The sequence below is a fragment of the Mytilus edulis genome, chromosome 2 (genome assembly GCF_963676685.1).
Source record: "Mytilus edulis chromosome 2, xbMytEdul2.2, whole genome shotgun sequence".
NCBI classification, from domain to species: Eukaryota; Metazoa; Mollusca; class Bivalvia; order Mytilida; family Mytilidae; genus Mytilus; species Mytilus edulis.
The window spans coordinates 1,887,768-1,907,534 of NC_092345.1; the positions used below are offsets into that span (position 1 = coordinate 1,887,768).

The 19,767-nt window shown below is 31.6% G+C and overlaps 1 protein-coding gene across 2 annotated transcripts in view; it reads right to left on the reverse strand.

The window, feature by feature from the left end:
• Nucleotides 1-749: 749 nt before the first annotated feature.
• Nucleotides 750-19,767, reverse strand: part of LOC139510058 (G-protein-signaling modulator 2-like) — an 85,168-nt gene continuing 66,150 nt past the window's right edge. The window contains exons 5-16 of one of the 2 annotated variants that reach the window (XM_071296278.1): nucleotides 19,128-19,147; nucleotides 18,953-19,081; nucleotides 16,392-16,515; nucleotides 15,535-15,650; nucleotides 14,514-14,778; nucleotides 14,054-14,139; nucleotides 11,755-11,792; nucleotides 11,247-11,314; nucleotides 9,869-9,994; nucleotides 8,621-8,756; nucleotides 5,115-5,302; nucleotides 750-4,325 (exon numbers count right to left, since the gene is read on the reverse strand). In XM_071296278.1, the coding sequence (XP_071152379.1) occupies nucleotides 4,149-4,325; nucleotides 5,115-5,302; nucleotides 8,621-8,756; nucleotides 9,869-9,994; nucleotides 11,247-11,314; nucleotides 11,755-11,792; nucleotides 14,054-14,139; nucleotides 14,514-14,778; nucleotides 15,535-15,650; nucleotides 16,392-16,515; nucleotides 18,953-19,081; nucleotides 19,128-19,147 (1,473 nt within the window). In that variant the 3' untranslated portion in view covers nucleotides 750-4,148. Of the gene's footprint in view, nucleotides 4,326-5,114; nucleotides 5,303-8,620; nucleotides 8,757-9,868; nucleotides 9,995-11,246; nucleotides 11,315-11,754; nucleotides 11,793-14,053; nucleotides 14,140-14,513; nucleotides 14,779-15,534; nucleotides 15,651-16,391; nucleotides 16,516-18,952; nucleotides 19,096-19,127; nucleotides 19,148-19,767 lie in introns of both variants that reach the window. The other variant, XM_071296280.1, reaches the window with a different exon arrangement.

Below are 19,767 nucleotides of genomic sequence, written 5' to 3' on the forward strand. Positions count from 1 at the left end.
CACACTTTGTGCAGGATAATCTAAGGAACAATCATGCTAAGTTTCATTCAAATCCATTCAGTACTTTCAGAGGAGAAGACTTTTTAAAGTTAGCAAATATGACGAACAAATTGTGAAAAATTGTCATTAAAGGACAATAACCCCTTAAGAGGTCAATTGACAATTTTGGTCATATTAACTTATTTGTAGATCTTACTTTGCTGATCATTTTTGCTGTTTACAGTTTATCTTTATCTATAATAATATTCAAGATAATGACCAAAAACTGCAAAATTTCCTTAAAATTACCAATTAAGTGGCAGCAACCCAACAATGGTTTGTTTGATTCATCTGAAAATTGCAGGGCTGATAGATCTTGACCTAATGAACATTTTGACCCCATGTCAGATTTGCTCTAAATGCTTTCGTTTTTGAGATATAAGCCAAAAACTGCATTTGACCCCTATGTTCTATTTTAAGTAACGGCGGCCATGTTATTTGACGTTCAAAAATCGAAGCACACACTTTGTGCAGGATAATCTAAGGAACAATCATGCTAAGTTTCATTCAAATCCATTCAGTAGTTTCAGAGGAGAAGATGTTTGAAAAATTGTTAATGACGACGACGACGGACGCCAAGTGATGAGAAAAGCTCACATGGCCTTTTAGGCCAGGTGAGCTAAAAAGAGGCCCTTCGAACAAATTCTCTGTGTATTAGAATTACACAGATTATAAACCGTACAAGGCTAACTTCAACAGATAACAAGAAATTAATGTTTTAAATCTTTATGTAGTTTGTTTACATAATGTACTTCTACTATAACAATGAAACAATTCTTAGTTTTACAATATCCTTCTAATCAGAAAATAAATAAACAAATATATCTACATCTTTTCTGTATTCATTTAGGTGTACAGACATACAATTTGAAGTTTTTTGTAATTATTTCTTTTCAACATGCTACAAAAACTAATAGTTCCAAGTTAATTGTGGACCTGCTGTTCATAATCTGGTCTCTTGTTTTAAATTGTGTTTGCTATGATAGATTAAGAACCAGTCATCCTTTTCATCACTGCCTTTTATGATCATGGCAAATATTACTAATCAGTACAAATATTCTGACATAAAAAATATGTCCTAGTTCATGGTGTCCCAAACCTAGTTAAAAACTTAACTTGTGGGAGGGAACCATGCAAAGAACTGAAGCACACGTGTAGTCTCAAAATTAAACAATAAAACGTTATAATGGGCAATGAGATGACAATTCGTCACACCAATTGACTGGTTTGTTATCAAACAAACATGGTAAACAGTACAACAAAACCATCAAAGGTTACCCAAATTAGAAACGGGATATGGTTCATTTTATTATTCACACTATTACTGGTACATGAATTTTATTGCTTGGAAACAAAAAAAGTATATTTCTAAATACGCTTTCTGACCAGAATGCATTGAATAATGAATCATTCTAGATGTAAAGAAAAAAGGGAGTATGCAACAGATCTCTAATAAGTTTACTTGAAGTCATAATTCACTAAAACACTAAAATTTCTACTTTGTTTTACTTACTTAACACAATAAGCAGGAAATACATATTTACAATTCATAAAAATTTCTACCGTGAATATTGCACATAACATGAACTTTTGACTGATAAGAGTGTTTTACATGATTAATTCAATTTAAGTACTGAACACAAAGTTTTATTAAGTATTACTCCTTTCCTGGAATTTTGATAACAATAAATTATTATTTTCTAATCTTCAATCATAACATGTTTAAATATAACATTTAAAAATTCAAAGATGAGCGTATAATATTAAACAATATAAATATTAAAAGAGGCCCAAGGCTGTTCCATAAAATCATGCATGTGATCCATGAAAGTCCTTAGAGTTTTTATTTATAGGTAGATGTCAAATACTTTTTGTATACCAGGTAATAGAAATACGAGTGAAATATAAAATTGCCTGTTTTATTTCCGACCCCATTTTCATTGTGTCTTCCCTGGGTACCATGTATTTAAATGAAACAGCCCTTACATTATAATTCCTGGGGTTTTAAAATTACCATGTAAGTATTTCTATAGTTCTAAAGAGAATCAACAAAAGTATTCAATTGTTACAATGTTCTAAAGGTAATCAAAATACAACAATGTAATTTGAAGTGTTAAAAGTATATAGTTCATCCTTGTATAAACGTTCAGATTCATCACTACTTGAGAATTTTTTTTATTATCTAATTTGATTTGATACCTTAATTTTATCAATTGAGAGAAGATACATCTATTTTTTTTTTACAACTCCCTCAAGTATTTTAAATTATTACCTGTATTTATATAGAGACAGAAAAAAAACCATGCAGCAGATATTTTATTATTGTGTCTGTCATAACTGAAGTATTGTCATTAGTGTGTGATTTTATTCCTCCATTGAATATTAAATGTCAAAGTTCAGCTCTGTTTTAACAAACAATTAACTAATTATTGCTTAATGTACAATGATTGTCAACATCCTGAACAGTATGAACTAAAACCCTATTTTTAACTAGTTTTGTATATGTGTTTCCATGAAGACTAAATATAATATTTTGTGACTGACTTAACATTTAATACATGTAAAAATATACAAACTGTGAAAATCACTGTTATAAAATAAACAAGTCAACATAAAACATCCAAACATAATTTACCATGCAGTTTTAATGCTAATTTAAACAAATGTTTTTCATTTTTGTATCTTGTGATTTAGCAATACAACTATAAATCTCCATGTTGAGAGTTGCAGAGATTTATTTAACTACTTATCAATCACTTTCTTATTAAAACATAAGAAAAAGAAAAGATTTATTGAACAAAAAATCCTGTTACATACATATATATTTGTGAGATTCAATCCTTATTTGTAGAATTTTTATTTGTGTAGAAATATATTGTCAGATCTGGCACATTTCCCCCTTTATAGGGGATATCCCCAATGAGAGGGGTTGACCTGACCCTTATAAGTCTCAAATATTAAGACTAAATATTTTTAAAAAGGACTTCAGAATAGTGAAGATACATTCAGACACGTGCATACTGATTTAAAACAATTGATGTTCTGATTAGGTACACAGATGACAGGGGGAAGTATGCGTTAGGACCTCTTGTGTTTAAAACCCCTCATCTGATAACCCAAAAAATTCATTTTATCTCTAAGCAAACAAAACTAAACCCTCTTAAGCAAAAGCAGCAAATAATTTCCTTGATTGGATATTAAAGCAGAAAACTGTTTTTTTTTTACCTAATCACGAGAGAGTCTGTGTAAAGATGCTCAACATTATAACCTATTTTACTAACCAAATGTCCACTTAAAGCCTACCCTATTTATACAATTCAAAATAAAATGTAAAACTTCAAAAATTAACTTCCAAAGTTGCTAACCTTCATGAGTTTTTTAAATGATTTTTGTTCTTTTTCTTGAAACACTTACAAAAAATGTAAGTGGTATATATTACTTAATGAGACAGAACTTTTACATACCCAGAAGCAGATAGCACTAACAATCTAAAACACAGAAAATGGATTTGATAGGTTTCTTCCAGTTGTTGCAGAATCATAACCTTACTGCTAGCATTTAATTAGAAAAGTCATCCCAGGTTAAAAATGGAACGAACTATGTAACACTGAAGAATCATTCCTAGGGTACTATTTTTATTTTTCATATTTTGTAAATTGGTGAACTGCAAATTAAAATGTTAAATAACTTTTTGTGAGACCATGTGCTAGCTACAATACTGCACATGTCTAGGTGTATCATGTTGGTCATATTAAATGCTAGCACTTGATATGGCCATGGTTTACTTTTAGAGGACCAAGAAATTTATGAAGGCCCTTGATACAATGTTCCATGTTTCCAGGTCTTAACATGACCTACATTTACTTTTAAAGAAATCCAGAACAATATGTAGGCTTTTGATACAATGTTACATATTCCTAGGTCTTGACAAAGCCTTTGTTTAATTTTAAAGATATTTGGAACAATATTATAATACAATGATACATGATTATATCTAGCACTGAATACCACCTTCGTTAAAGGAACCTTGAAGTTACAATGATACATTTTCAAAGATGAAATCAACAAAAAACAAATGAAAAGATGATAACAAATTATATAAAAATAAATTATTTCTTTCGATTTTTCTTCCCTGGATCAGGAGGTTGTTTTGGTGCTTGAGTCCTTTGTTCGTCTAATCTACTGGATTGTACTTTCTGAATTAAACTGAAAAAGTCTTCATCTGGTACTGTAGGAGCTGGCCTTGAAACAGGGATTGAGCTTCTCTGATCCTCCATTCTGGTTCCCTGTTGAGAACAATGTAATGCACAATAAATCATAACCAGCTAGAAACAAGAGTGTTACCGTATTCAGTAATTTTTTATATATTTAAATGATCTAAAATGTTTGCAGTAAGGACGATTGTAATTTCAAGTTGATTTGAATTCTTCATTTATGACTTAAATTAATCAGACATTGTATGTACATTTCTGAAAGGTGTCTTTTAATTTTGAATTCTTTATTCATGACTAAAATTTACCCAATATTGCATTAACATTTCTGAAAGGTGTTGTTTTATTTTGAAATCTTAATTAATGACTATAATTTACCTGATATCACAATAATATTTCTGAAAGGTTTCAATTTAATTTTGAATTCTTATCATTTATGACTAAAATTTCAGCAATTGCATCTACATTTCCAAAGATTGTTGTTTAATTTTGAATTCTTAATTAAAGACTTATATTTACCTGACATCACATTACATTTCCAAAGATTGTTGTTTAATTTTGAATTCTTAATTAAAGACTTATATTTACCTGACATCGCATTACATTTCCAAAGATTGTTGTTTAATTTTGAATTCTTAATTAAAGACTTATATTTACCTGACATCGCATTACATTTCCAAAGATTGTTGTTTAATTTTGAATTCTTAATTAAAGACTTATATTTACCTGACATCGCATTACATTTCCAAAGATTGTTGTTTAATTTTGAAATCTTAATTAAAGACTTATATTTACCTGACATCGCATTACATTTCCAAAGATTGTTGTTTAATTTTGAAATCTTAATTAATGACTTAAATTTACCTGACATCGCATCAACATTTCAAAGAAGTTATCATCTGGGACATTTTCTTCTTTCTGTTGTAGAATTTGGTCAATCACATCCTGAGAATTTAATCCTGGGAATCGTAAATCTGCTCGCTGATCATCCATTCGAGAACTCTGGATCCCAGCTACCATATCTAAAAACTCTTGAGCACCAGGTGAGGACACTATAAATATAAGTCAATAAAAAAGGTTTAAAAAAAACTGTTTATAAATAATTTTCTGAGAAGTAATTTCATATTTCAGTCTGGAAAATTTTCTATCCTGTATTGTTCATTCTTATCAAAAATAAATCATTGGAAAGGTTTCTGTACTGTAATTTTCATTTTATAAAATAGTTGTTTTATCACTAAATTTTAGATTTAATTTTAAAGATAAAACAGACAAATAGGTTAGAGTTTAGAAATTGAAAAATGAGCTATTTTCTTCAAATTTAAACTCTAGAACAATGAATGACCTACTGCCAAATTTATACCCTGGCTGTGTGATGTGGCTCTCCTCATTGTGCATTGTTGTGTATGAGTTTCATAAAATTTTGTTATTTAAGTTAAAGTTAAGAGTTCAGAAACTAAATAAAATGATTTGCTGAGCACAGCCTAATACAACCGCAGAGGTCGAACCCTGAACAGTTGGGGCAAATTTGGATACAACATTCAAGCTTGATACAATCTGGATTTTTGATTGTGATCAAATTTTTTGACATAATATAGGTTTCTGACACAAAATAAATGTGGTCAAAGATCTTATAAATCTATTGCACAATACTGTGCAATTGAGATTTGTTCTTGAAACTTTTCAAAAATTTGACAATTTTTGAAAAAAATATGAATTCCTTTAAAAAATTGGGGAAAAAATTCTTTCCCCCCCTTTTTGAATCCCCCCTTGGAGCAATTACCCCAAGACTCAATCCAATTCTTACCTTTATAGTACAATTTCAGAGAGATCCATACACTTAAACACAAGTTATTGTTTGAAAACTAGAAAAATGCTTGTTTTTGGCCCTTAATTCCTACATGTTTGGGGCAATTACCCCCAAACTTAATCCCACCCTTTCCTTTGTGATATGGAACATTGGGGTACAATGTCAGAGAGATCCATACACTTACACACAAGTTATTATCCGGAAACTACAAAAATTGTTGTTTTGGCCCCTTTTAAACCCTTAATTCCTAAACTGTTGGCCCCATAACCCCTAATATGAGTCCCAACCTTCTACTTGTCGTATTAAACATTGTGGTACAATTTCAGAGCATTCAAAATACTAATACATAAGTTATTATCCTGAAATTAGAAAAATGCTTGTTTTTGGCCCCTTTTGTGCCCTTAATTCCATCATCCCCAAAATCAATCCCAACTTTCCTTTTGTGGGATTGTACCTTCTTAAAAACTTTCATAGAGATCTATTCACTTGTCTGGAAACCATTGTGTCTTCGGACCACGACAACATCATACCATTACCGGTATACGATCCCCAAAAAATGTTTGCTGTCGTATAAAAATAGGGCAAATAGTAAAGGGAAACCATAATGCCCCTGTTGCCTACATCAGTGCCAGACAAATAGTGCTTTTGATATGATTGTTTACTTTAATTAGTGAATAAATTTATATGAATGATGAAACTTTTGCTGAAAGAGAAACATAGTTTTAACTAAAAAATTTACCTGTGCAAGAATTAGCATAACAATTTTAGTGTAGATGTGGTACATAGTATGCTTATTAAGACTTAAGTGCTATCTTTAGACATAGGTTACTTCCATAAGGTCACGTCTCGCTAAAAGACTTTCAATATTGGTTTAAAATTTGCCCAGAGAAGTATAAATTGTACAATTCAAGTTATAAACATGATTCTCATGAAGTTAAACTTATTAAGAAAGACTTAGAGAGCTGTTAAAATTGAAAAAGTTTGATTAAATATATAAGGATTTGAATCGGTGGTGTGACACCTGAGAATATGACCAAACCGAGGGTCAAACTGACCACAGCTGATAGGCTGCTGTTTAAATTGTGAATACGTGACTAGCTGCCTTTATCCCTCAACACTATCTGGTTATACAACAGTACCTTGCTAAAATTAACATCTCAATATTTAAATAAGTGCTGTGAATATCAATATGAAACTACTGTGAAGTTGATTGCAGGAAAATATTCTACATTTATTGTGAACACAAGTTTTCAAGTGTCAAGGAAGCTTGGTTTTACATCAATTACTAGTTAATAATCTGAGTGACATCTAAATGTAACATTTATTTTTACCTTTTAGTTGTCTTATTAGTTTTAACATTTCTAGACGTGAAATATAAAAAAAAATATTTGACGAAGTAATTATTACAAAAGTCATTATCTAGACACATTAACAAAATTATATTCTAAATTTTTATTAAATCATTTTATATTTTCAACTTTATGCATTCATATTTGTGACATTGTTCGCATTAATAATAAACAGCTGCGCCATGAGCGCATAATACGCCCGACATCTTGTGTGGAAGTTTAATGCAATAATCATAAATAGTTTCTGAGAAAGTTTTAAGCAATTACCATTTATTGCTTTTGAGACATGGTGGGACATGTAAAACCCCCCTTCACCCTGTTTTTTTTTTTAAAACAATTATCACTAAAATAAAATTCTGAATCAAACCAAAAAGTATACAGATCTTTAGATTAATACAACAAAGAAGTGTGTACAGTTTCAAGCAATAATCATAAATTGTTTTTGAGATACGGCGCAACATGTAAAAAAAACCCTCCCCTTTTTTACAAAATACTCAATAACTCAAAAATAAAATTTTGAGTCATCACCAAAAAGTATACAGATCTTTAGATTAATAAAACAAAAAAGTGTGTAAAGTTTTAAGCAATAATCATAAATCGTTTTTGAGATACGGCGCGACATGTAAAAAACACTCCCCCTTTTATACAAAATACTCAATAACTCAAAAATGAAATTTTGAATCATCACCAAAAAGTATACAAATATTAAGATTAATATAACTAAGAAGTGTGTAAAGTTTTAAGCAATAATCAAGAATCGTTTTTGAGATAAAGTGTGACATGTGAAAAAAAACACACCCCTGTTTTAGTTGTTACAAAGTGCTGTAACTCAAAAAGTTTAAATCTTATTTTCACCAAAAAGTATACAGATCATTTGACCATCATAAAAAACAACTATATTAAGTTTCATGAAATTTAGATAAGTCGTTCTCAAGTTACGGTGCGACATGTTTACGCCGGACAGACGGACAGACAGACAGACGGACGGACACCGGACATTTGTATACCATAATACGTCCCGTCAAAATTTTGACGGGCGTATAAAAACAGAGAGTCTTCATTTACCCATATGTGTTTATGCATAATCAAATCATGACTATTGAACAGCAATATACTACCGTTGCCTTTATTTATTACCCCCTTTGTAACCTGATATTTTATATCATACTATTTATTTATAATATTTATATTAGTACTAATATTTTAGACCATACCTGTTACACGTTTACTGTTATCTGTACCAGTTCTCGGGGTAACAGGTTCTACTTGGATTGAACATCGTTGGTCATCGAGTCGTCTGCTTTGGAATTTTGACAACAAATCAAAGAAACTTTCATCATCAAAAGATACCTGAAGCAAATGAAAACTCATAAAAATAATATACCACCTCAGACGGTCCTTTTCATTGGCTGTGGTAGTAATGGATAAAAAGCTAATGTAGCTTTATCTAAGCATTGATCTCATATCCATTTTTTGGGGAGTGATTATTTCAATTTTGCTTGCTATCTGTTCAGCGGCAAACATTTCATGCATACTTGAATCTTGTACTCATATCCATTTTTTGTAGTGATTATTTGAGTTTTGCTTGCTAACTGTCACTGCTATTTCAAGCATACTCAAATCTTAAATTCATTGATAATAAAGTCAATAGCAAGGATGCTGACTTGAGAATATTCAGTTTCTTCTTTAAAAAGAGGTTACTTTCAGTAAAAGCCTAAATTTTACCATACAACAGGCCTTTTCACGATCCTTCAAATTGACATGGACTATTTTTGTCAGTAAATATCAGACATGGGCTATTTTTGTCAGATAGTAAATATCAGACATGCTCTATTTTGTCAGATAGTAAATATCAGACATGGTCTATTTTTGTCAGATAGTAAATATAAGACATGGACTATTTTTGTCAGTAAATATATTAGACATGGACTATTTTTGTCAGTAAATATCAGACATGGACTATTTTTGTCAGATAGTAAATAAAAGACATGGACTATTTTTGACAGTAAATATCAGCCATGGACTATTTTTGTCAGATAGTAAATAAAAGACATGGACTATTTTTGTCAGTTAAATATCAGACATGGACTATTTTTGTCAGTAAATATCAGACATGGTCTAGTTTTGTCAGATAGTAAATAAAAGACATGGACTATTTTTGTCAGTTAAATATCAGACATGGACTATTTTTGTCAGTAAATATCAGACATGGACTATTTTTGTCAGTAAATATAAGACATGGACTATTTTTGTCAGTAAATAAAAGACATGGACTATTTTTGTCAGTAAATAAAAGACATGGACTATTTTTGTCAGTAAATATCAGACATGGACTATTTTTGTCAGACAGTAAATAAAAGACAAGGACTATTTTAGTCAGTAAATATCAGCCATGGACTATTTTTGTCAGATAGTAAATAAAAGACATGAACTATTTTTGTCAGATAACTAGGAAGCCTTACTTGTTGTATTGACTGAAGTTTCTCTTTATTTCTGTTGTTAAGTGACAAATCAGACTCAGTGGCTACACTTGCAGCCTTCTGAAATTTAGGGACTTTTGGTCTTGCTCCACCATTCATTAACTCCGCCTAAAAAGAAAATCAAGTTAGTATATGTCATTGAATAAAATTAGTTTGATGTAACTCATGTTAAAGAGTAGATTGTCATTTTATTATATTTGTCGAGAAGTATTCAACAGACAATAACAAACCAGATTACCCCCCTTTGTCTCATGTCAGACAAATCTTTCAAAAGATCCCAGATCTTGCAGATTTTATATATTTGTAAGTTTTACAAGTAAATGATTGCCTTTAAAGTTTAACAAGTGAAACTGCGAGCTACTGCTCACTGATGATACCCCCACCGCAAGTGGATAATATTAATAGTGTAAAAATATGCAAGTGTTCGGTAAACAGGAAGTTGTCGAGTGATGAATCTGAAAACTCATCACACGGTATAGCTGACTTATAAAAATCCTGAAACCAAATTTCTGAAATCCTTGTATTGTAGTTCCTGAGAAAAATGTGACGAAAATTTTCAACTTGGTTATCATGTGTAAAATCATACAAGTGTTCGGTAAACAGGAAGTAGTCGAGTGATGAATCTGAAAACGCATCACACGGTATAGCTGACTTATATAAATCCTGAAACCAAATTTCAGAAATCTTTGTATTGTAGTTCCTGAGAAAAATGTGACGAAAATTTTCAACTTGGCTATCATGTGTAAAATCATACAAGTGTTCGGTAAACAGGAAGTTGTCGAGTGATGAATCTGAAAACGCATCACACGGTATAGCTGACTTATATAAATCCTGAAACCAAATTTCAGAAATCCTTGTATTGTAGTTCCTGAGAAAAATGTGACGAAAATTTTCAACTTGGCTATCATGTGTAAAATCAGACAAGTGTTCGGTAAACAGGAAGTTGTCAAGTGATGAATCTGAAAACGCATCACACGGTATGGCTGACATATATAAATGTTGATACCAAATTACAGAAAGGGTGGATGTGTAGTTCCTGAGAAAAATGTGACGAAAGTTTCATGGGACGGACTGACTGACGGACGGACGGACTGACGGACAGACAGAGGTAAAACAGTATACCCCCCCTTTTTTAAAGCTTTTTTAAAGCGGGGGTATAATTAGTTAGTTGTTTTTTGAAATAATGGGTATTTAACAATCATGTGCCTGTTTCATTTAACCTCAGTAACAGCTCTCTAGGTTCAGCAAGACTTTTGTTTAAAGCAATTCCATATCATTAAGTTTAAATACTCATAGAAGAGAGTTCTGAAAAACTTTTCATCTAGAAATATGAAAATAAAGGAAAATATCTAAATCCCACCTTCTTGTCTGGAGTCAATTTCATCAACTCCATATTTTCCATACTGTGTCGTCTAAATGGCCTTCTTGCTGTAAATATATGTATAGCATATAAATTTATCACAATTTTATGTCATTTTATAGTAAGCATGTAGCTTTATGTCTTTTCCTAATGGATGGTACAACTTTTCAGGGCCAATATTTTTCTGCTTTCAAAAGAGGCCACAAAAATGGGTCAAAACCCATAACTCCATAAAAATTGTCAAATAAAACTAACCCTATAGTATGGTCAAGTAATAGCCATAATAATCAAATAATTCTACCAGGTTTGCCAACTTTGGGTCAGATAGTTTGAGCATTGAAGTAGCACAAAAATACATAAATTGACTTTTTGAGTTCATTAAAGTATTTTAACTTTGATAGAATGAAATAAAACAAATCTGTTCTTGCCAGAAACAGACCAACTTCCTAGAAGATTTTGGAATCTTTATATTTATCCAAAATCAAAAATAATGTTGAACAATACTCACACAGTGGTAAGTCTGTTTCGTCTTTGGTTTGTAGTTTGCTGAAAAAAAGATAATTAGGTTATTTCTCTATTCCTCAATCTCCAATACAGGTATAAATCATGGCAAACATATTAAACAGCTTCTTGACAGGCAAATTATTACTGGTTTACGTTAATTCATTTGTTTATAATTACATTAGATGTATATTGTATTATAATACGTTATTCTGATTGGTCAACAGCATCTCACGGCTTGCTTAAATAAATCTTCATTTCAAAATGAATTGTAACATTCATGATGACATGAGCTTCTGCAGTAAAGTGCAAAGGTAAATAAAAAAAAAATTGATAGAAATCGTGTAGCGAAAAAATGTAATAATAATTATCACATATTTGTTATGAATGCGTCGGGTTTTGCATATGCAATTACCTCAAAATTGCCTCAAGGCCGATATGGGAGTCTCGGGATGATACCAGGGCCAATATGGAAAAGGGCATATTATAATCTATACATATTGAATGCTTCTTTAGTAATTTCATAGAGTTGCAAAAGCATTAACCATGCGCACATTCTATAATGAAGCACTTCTTCACTTCATACGAAATGTACTTTGGTTAACACTTTTACAACCCAATGAATTTACAAAAAGAAGCAGTCAATTCTTAAAAGGAAATTAAGTAAAATTAAATCTACATTTAAAAACTAAATGGAACTATTTAAGGACTAAAACATGTGTCTCCCTTTCATTTCTAGACATCACTTAAGTGAAGGAAAGGTCAAACACATTTAGTCCTAGAAAGGTATTATGTAGCAACTAAAAAAATCTTTTGGAAAATGTTGTTTGTGCTGTATTTAGACCCTTCTACAATGAAATTTGTTTTACATGCACACATATAAAAATTGCGGTTTTTATCCAACGCAATCATAGGTTTGAACATAGTTTTCAATTTAGACTTGCAACTAAAAATAATACATATATTGTATTTAGGGTAGGAATATATTACTAATATAGACGATAGGTGGGTAGGATCATTTAATTGCTTAACTTCTAGTATCTATGATAAGAGGGGAGAGGGTACGACCCTTGCCTCAACCCCTACAACCAACAAAATCTATGATGGATTCAAATGGTCTTATCATAGCAGTTCAGAATATTTAGTTTTGGGATTGGGATCTGAACAGTCTGTGATATATGTAACAAGCATTCTGTCAGCATAGCAATACATTGTTCCCTACCGGTTATAAATAAATAAATTGTATTGGAACAAAACTCAAACTTGATATATGACATGTTATAGCATCAACTATCAAGTCAATATCTTCAAGCATGACCAACAAAATGTGTTGAAACTAATTATTTAAGTGAATTTTTTAAGTTCAAGGACCATAATTCTACACAAAATCATCAGACCGGAAAAAAATTCACACTTGATCTGTAATTTAGCATGATAACACTATATACTCATTTTCAAATCAAAATCTCTAAGTATGAAGATAAAAAGTTTGGAAAACTGAATTGCCGGACTGACGGATGGACAGACAGATGGAGTACAAACTTAAAGACTAATTATAATTGAAGTGTAAGGGGACAAGAATGTATGGTGATTGTTTCTAGACAACATTTTTATCAGATCATTCTGTGGTAAAAAATGAACAGATAGATCTATACTTCTAACTTGTTGATGTTGATTCATCCAAATAATCTGAAAGGCTGAAGGGAGATAACTCAGATTTTTTTTCAAACATTTATAGGGATCCAGTACTAGTGTTACATCACTTTGCAACTGACTAATGCAGATTCTGACAAAGAAATGTTTATTATCTTTAAGATCTGGTAAAAACTTGATATTTTGAAATTTTGGAAAGGGAAAAATCTTCATTTTAACATGGGGAAAATTTTAAAAAAATGTTTAAGGTTAACTATGCTATATTAGCATGATTATTATCATTATCATTATTATTTACGGTGCTTATATAGAGCTTATTAAAAATAAGCACTTTACAATGCATAAAAAAAATAAAAATAATAATATTTAATATCAATTTGAGAAAATGATTATTTTTTATAATATCAAAGCCTTTAAAAGAGTTACATTAAAAACAGGATACAATGAATCTTAATCTTAGTTATAAAAAAGCTTTTCTGATTTTGAATACCTTATCTTTGTAATACAATATACAACGATTATCCTTTGTATAATCTATACACCATTTGTTGCACTTCATGCAGTTTTTGCTGTATTTATTGTGGATTTGTATTTTTTTTTTAAATATTTGAAATAGCTTTAAACTGAATCCTTTTAGTAAAGTAAACACTCACATATCATGTAAATCAGTGATACCTAAAGCTGTTTGTAAGTCAACTAAATTCATTTCTGCTGTTAACTGTCCAGTTTCATCTCCTATCTACAATCATATCATTGTACATAACCTTTTAATTCACAAATTTTTTGTCATTATCTTTTTGTTGCACTATTAAAATGACATTAATTGTATAAAAACTCATATTTTAAATTAAACATCAAAATTAATATGTAAATTACCAGAACACATATTAATTAATTTTGTATTTCATTACCATTCATCAATAATCTAACAAATGCTCGCGTGCTATTTCTACTTTAGACTTACCTCCCTTGATATCTGTAAGTGTTTATTTGCATATGGTAATGCCTCCTCATGGTGCCCCAATGCCTTGTGTGCATTTCCAAGACTCCAGCATGCACGACCTTCTCCTACTCTGTCCTCTAACTCACATGCTATTTCTACTTTAGACTTACCTCCCTTGATATCTGTAAGTGTTTATTTGCATATGGTAATGCCTCCTCATGGTGCCCCAATGCCTTGTGTGCATTTCCTAGACTCCAGCATGCACGACCTTCTCCTACTCTGTCCTCTAACTCACGTGCTATTTCTAAATGTCTTAAATGATATTCAATAGCTTTTTCATAGTCTCTTAGTAATGTATAAGTATTGCCTAAACTGTAACAAGCTTGGGCTTCTAAAGCTTTGTCTCCTAATTGTTTGGCTATCTGTAAGGATTTCCTGAAACATATTCAAATATATTAATAAAATTAAAATTGAGAATGGAAATGGGGAATGTGTCAAAGAGACAACAACCCGCCCAAATAAAAAACAACAGCAGAGGTCAAATATATTAGTTTACAAGTCCAATAGTTTCTTTGAGATAAAGGTTCAAAACTAATGATTGGTGCTCTTGTTGTAGAAACAAATTTAGGATAGACTAGATATAATTATCTAGATGTTAGCATTTAAAAGTTGCAAAATGGCCCAACAGATCAGTCAAAATATTTAGATAGTGTTGCACTAGTTAACACATCTTTATCCAATTTTTTTTACTTATGAAAAGTGCAATGAAAGCTGTTTAAAGGGACCTCTTTTAACTAAATATTATATAACTCTGACAACTGCTACCATTTCTAAGCTCCCCTAACTAAAAGTTAGGTGGCATATTGTTTTACCCCTGTTCGTCCAATTATGGGTTTATAGTTATTCTACATAACTCTCCTGTAGTCTAAATGCTAGAAAGTTTTCACTTAACTGGCTGTATCATTGGAAAAATGCCTGAATATAGCTATGATTTTGCACAACTTTTTGGAATTTTGGGTCCTCAATGCTCTTCATCTTTGTATTTCTAACTTTTTTTTATCTGAGCGTCACTGATGAGTCCTATGTCTGGTGTATCAAATTATATGCCTTTCATTAATACACATAATGATCATAACTCAGATGCTATTCTATCCACGAAAATTGGTACCCATACAAATAAATTACTTATACCTATAATCATCGCAGGCAGTCTCAAATTCATTGAGAAATATGTGAGCATTTCCTAAATTACTGTAAGCCCTTCTCTCTGCAGACTTGTCTCCAAACTCTTTAGCAATGGACAATCTCTGAAATATTAAGTTTGTTAAATAATGAATATAATTCGTTAACTGACTCAATATGTTATATTTTTGTTTATTTTTTGTTGGGTTTCTGTATCATTGATGTAAACACCACACCACTATTTATTCGCAATTTATGATTATGGTGTATAAAAGTATTTTTTTGGGGAGGGAGTTACACATTTTTATTTTGGCCAAATTCTTCATTTCAAATTAAATAGCTTGGCAGATACTGAAATTGTCCAATTGGTTGCAGTTTAAAAGTTGAAAAATTGTTAGGAAGAAAATAGTGAAACATGTCATTGCTGTAGTTACGATAAATACAAGGAATTTAAAATATGTTTGATCATTTCTTGTTTTCTAAATCAATTTAGGAACGATACAGTGATTGCTTGTTTAATTAGTGTTGAGAACCTAATATTCAAACTTGCACACAAAACCATTTTTGTTTATTTGTTAGTGTACATATTGAGTAACAGAAAATGTCCATAGTACACGGATGCCCCACTCTTACTATCATTTTCTATGTTCAATGGACCGTCAATTGAAGCCATAACTCTAATTTGGCATTAAAATTAGAAAGATCATATCATAGGAAACATGTGTACTAAGTTTCAAGTTGATTGGACTTAAACTTCATCAAAAACTACCTTGACCAAAAACTTAAACCTGAAGCAGGACAGACAGACAGAAAAATGAACAAACGGACACGCAGAATGAAAAAATTATAAAACAAGAAATACTTACTTCTTCATGGTAGCGGATCGCTAATTTAAAGTTACCCAGCAGGTAATGTGTGTTACCAAGGTTACCACATGCTCGACCTTGAGCAGCTTTATCACTAAGTTCTTTAACTAACCGTAGGTTTTCTCTGAAATAGATATACATAATCTGAAATGTTAACCTTAAAAAAACATTTTGCACATAACTTGTAGTCGATACATAACACATAACATGTAGTTTGTTGAGGCAAACTTAAGTTTGAGAATGGAAACAAAATAATTCAGTATTTTTCATGTTAAGACGGGGGGGGGGGGGGGGGGGGGGGGCATTACACTCTAGAACAGTTTAATTGACACCATTAAAATTTTAACTTGATCTTTGTTTTGTTTTTATAAGCATTGTATATAAAATTTCGTTTGATGCATAAAATTTAAGTTAGACAATGGAAACGAAAAATTCAGCAATTTTTCCCATTTGTAAAGGGGCATAACTCTAGAATGTGAAATGGCATGTGGGTGATGGAGCAGGATGCTTACCCTGTCAATGTAACTGGTCTTGCTCCTTTTAGAGTTCTTGCGATTCACTCATTTCTTTTTTTGTTTTGTTACAACGCATTGTCTCTTCCTTATGGATGAGATTTGAACATGTGTTAACTCCTGTAGAACTAATTTACCATATTTATATTCTGAAGAGTCAAAGCTATTTGTATAGGCACAGTAAAGGACTACTTGATTTGTATAATAGGATTAGTTTACTGGGCCACATCTAGGTTAGAATCCTACACAAGTCTATGGTGACAAGTGAGAGAACTAGAGGCTCTAAAGAGCCTGTGTCGCTCACCTTGGTCTATGTGAATATTAAAGGAAGCAGATGGATTCATGACAAAATTACTGAACATTCTTGCTGCTTAAAATCATCTCTATCTATAATGAACTTGGCCCATTAGTTTCATTGGAAAATGTTAGTAAAAATTTACAAATTTTATGAAAATTGTTAAAAATTGACTATAAAGAACAATAACTCCTAAGGGGGTCAATTGACCATTTCAGTCATGTTGACTTATTTGTAAATCTTACTTTGCTGAACATTATTGTTGTTTACAGTTTATCTCTATCAATAATAATATTCAAGATAATGACCAAAAACAGCAAAATTTCCTTAAAATTACTAATTCAGGGCCAGCAACCCAACAACGGGTTGTCCGATTCATCTGAAAATTTCAGGGCAGATAAATGTTGACCTGATAAACAATTTTACCCCATGTCAGATTTGCTCTAAATGCTTTGGGTTTCGAGTTATAAGCCAAAAACTGCATTTTACCCCATGTTCTATTTTTAGCCATGGAGGCCATCTTGGTTGGATGGCCGGGTCACCGGACACATTTTTCAAACCCTACTAACCCAAAAGATGATTGTGGCCAAGTTTGGATTAATTTGGCCAAGTAGTTTCAGAGGAGAAGATTTTTGTAAAAGATTACTAAGATTTACGAAAAATTGACTATAAAGGGCAATAACTCCTAAAGGGGTCAACTGACCATTTCAGTCAAGTTGACTTATTTGTAAATCTTACTTTGCTGAACATTATTGCTGTTTATAGTTTATCTCTATCTATAATAATATTCAAGATAATAACCAAAAAGAGCAAAATTTCCTTAAAATTACTAATTCAGGGCCAGCAACCCAACAACGGGTTGTCTGATTCATCTGAAAATTTCAGGGCAGATAGATCTTGAACTGATAAACAATTTTACCCATGTCAGATTTGCTCTAAATGCTTTGGGTTTTGAGTTATAAGCCAAAAACTGCATTTTACCCCGTGTTCTATTTTTAGCCATGGCAGCCATCTTGGTTTGATGGCCGGGTCACCGGACACATTTTTCAAACTACTAACCCAAAAGATGATTTTGGTCAAGTTTGGATTAATTTGGCCCAACAGTTTCAGAGGAGAAGATTTTTGTAAAATATTACTAAGATTTACGAAAAATGGTTAAAAATTGACTATAAAGGGCAATAACTCCTAAAGGGGTCAACTGACCATTTCAGTCATGTTGACTTATTTGTAAATCTTACTTTGCTGAACATTATTGCTGTTTACTGTTTATCTCTATCTATAATAATATTCAAGATAATAACCAAAAACAGCAAAATTTCCTTAAAATTACTAATTCAGGGGCAGCAACCCAACAACGGGTTATTCGATTCATCTGAAAATTTCAGGGCAGATAGATCTTCACCTGTTTAACAATTCTACCCCATGTCAGATTTGCTCTAAATGCTTTGGTTTTTGAGTTATAAGCCAAAAACTGCATTTTACCCCTATGTTCTATTTTTAGCCATGGCGGCCATCTTGGATGGTTGGCCGGGTCACCGGACACATTTTTTAAACTAGATACCCCAATGATGATTGTGGCCAAGTTTGGTTTAATTTGGCCAAGTAGTTTCAGAGGAGAAGATTTTTGTAAAAGTTAACGACGACGACGGACGACGGACGACGGACGACGGACGCCGGACGCCAAGTGATGAGAAAAGCTCACTTGGCCTTTTAGGCCAGGTGAGCTAAAAAAATAAAAGTCAAAATTCATTTACTCATAGTATTCAGCAGCTTTTTGTAAGGCTTCCTTGACCTCTAGAGGGAATTCCCCTGGATCTTGATCTCCACACTTCCCCATATGTTTGCCTTTTGCATGATAAACATTACCAAGGTTGTACAAAGCCCTGGCTTCTCCTACCTGTAATTAGATAAACATTACCAAAGTTGTACAAAGCCCTTGCTTCTCCTACCTGTAATTAGATAAACATTACGATATCACCAGCCGAGTTACTTATTGTCGTTTGATCATATAAAAGCTTCTGTCCAAATTTCATAAAATCCCCTGATGTTGGACAAAGTTATTGATGACAAAAAAACTTAAACTAAATTTGAATGTTAAAAACTTAAAAAAAAAAAAAAGAAAAAAAAAGTCCATTTATCAGTAAATTACCAAAAAAAAATATTTCAAAATATTTCTCCTGATTCAGTATTTTGGTTATAAACAAGCTTTCTTCCAAATCTAATGAAATTCCATGAAGGTTTGACAAAGTTATTGATGTGTAATTAAACTTTAACGTGAAGCTGTTGACAGAATCTAGGCTATGTCTTGCTTTCCCAACATAAATGTTGCAGCCTGACAAAAATTGCATATCAAGAAATTTCGCCTCCTTAAATCTAAATGAAAATTGATCGATGATTGTCATCCAATCAGATCTATTGATACAAAAACATTGCAATAGAATTATCATTGTCAAGTTATTTCGTGTCTGTTTAAGCAGGTGATGTCTTCATAAGACTTACCTTATCTGAAAGCTGTCGTGATATTTCTAGGTGTCTGTTACAGCAGGTGATGTCTTCATAAGACTTACCT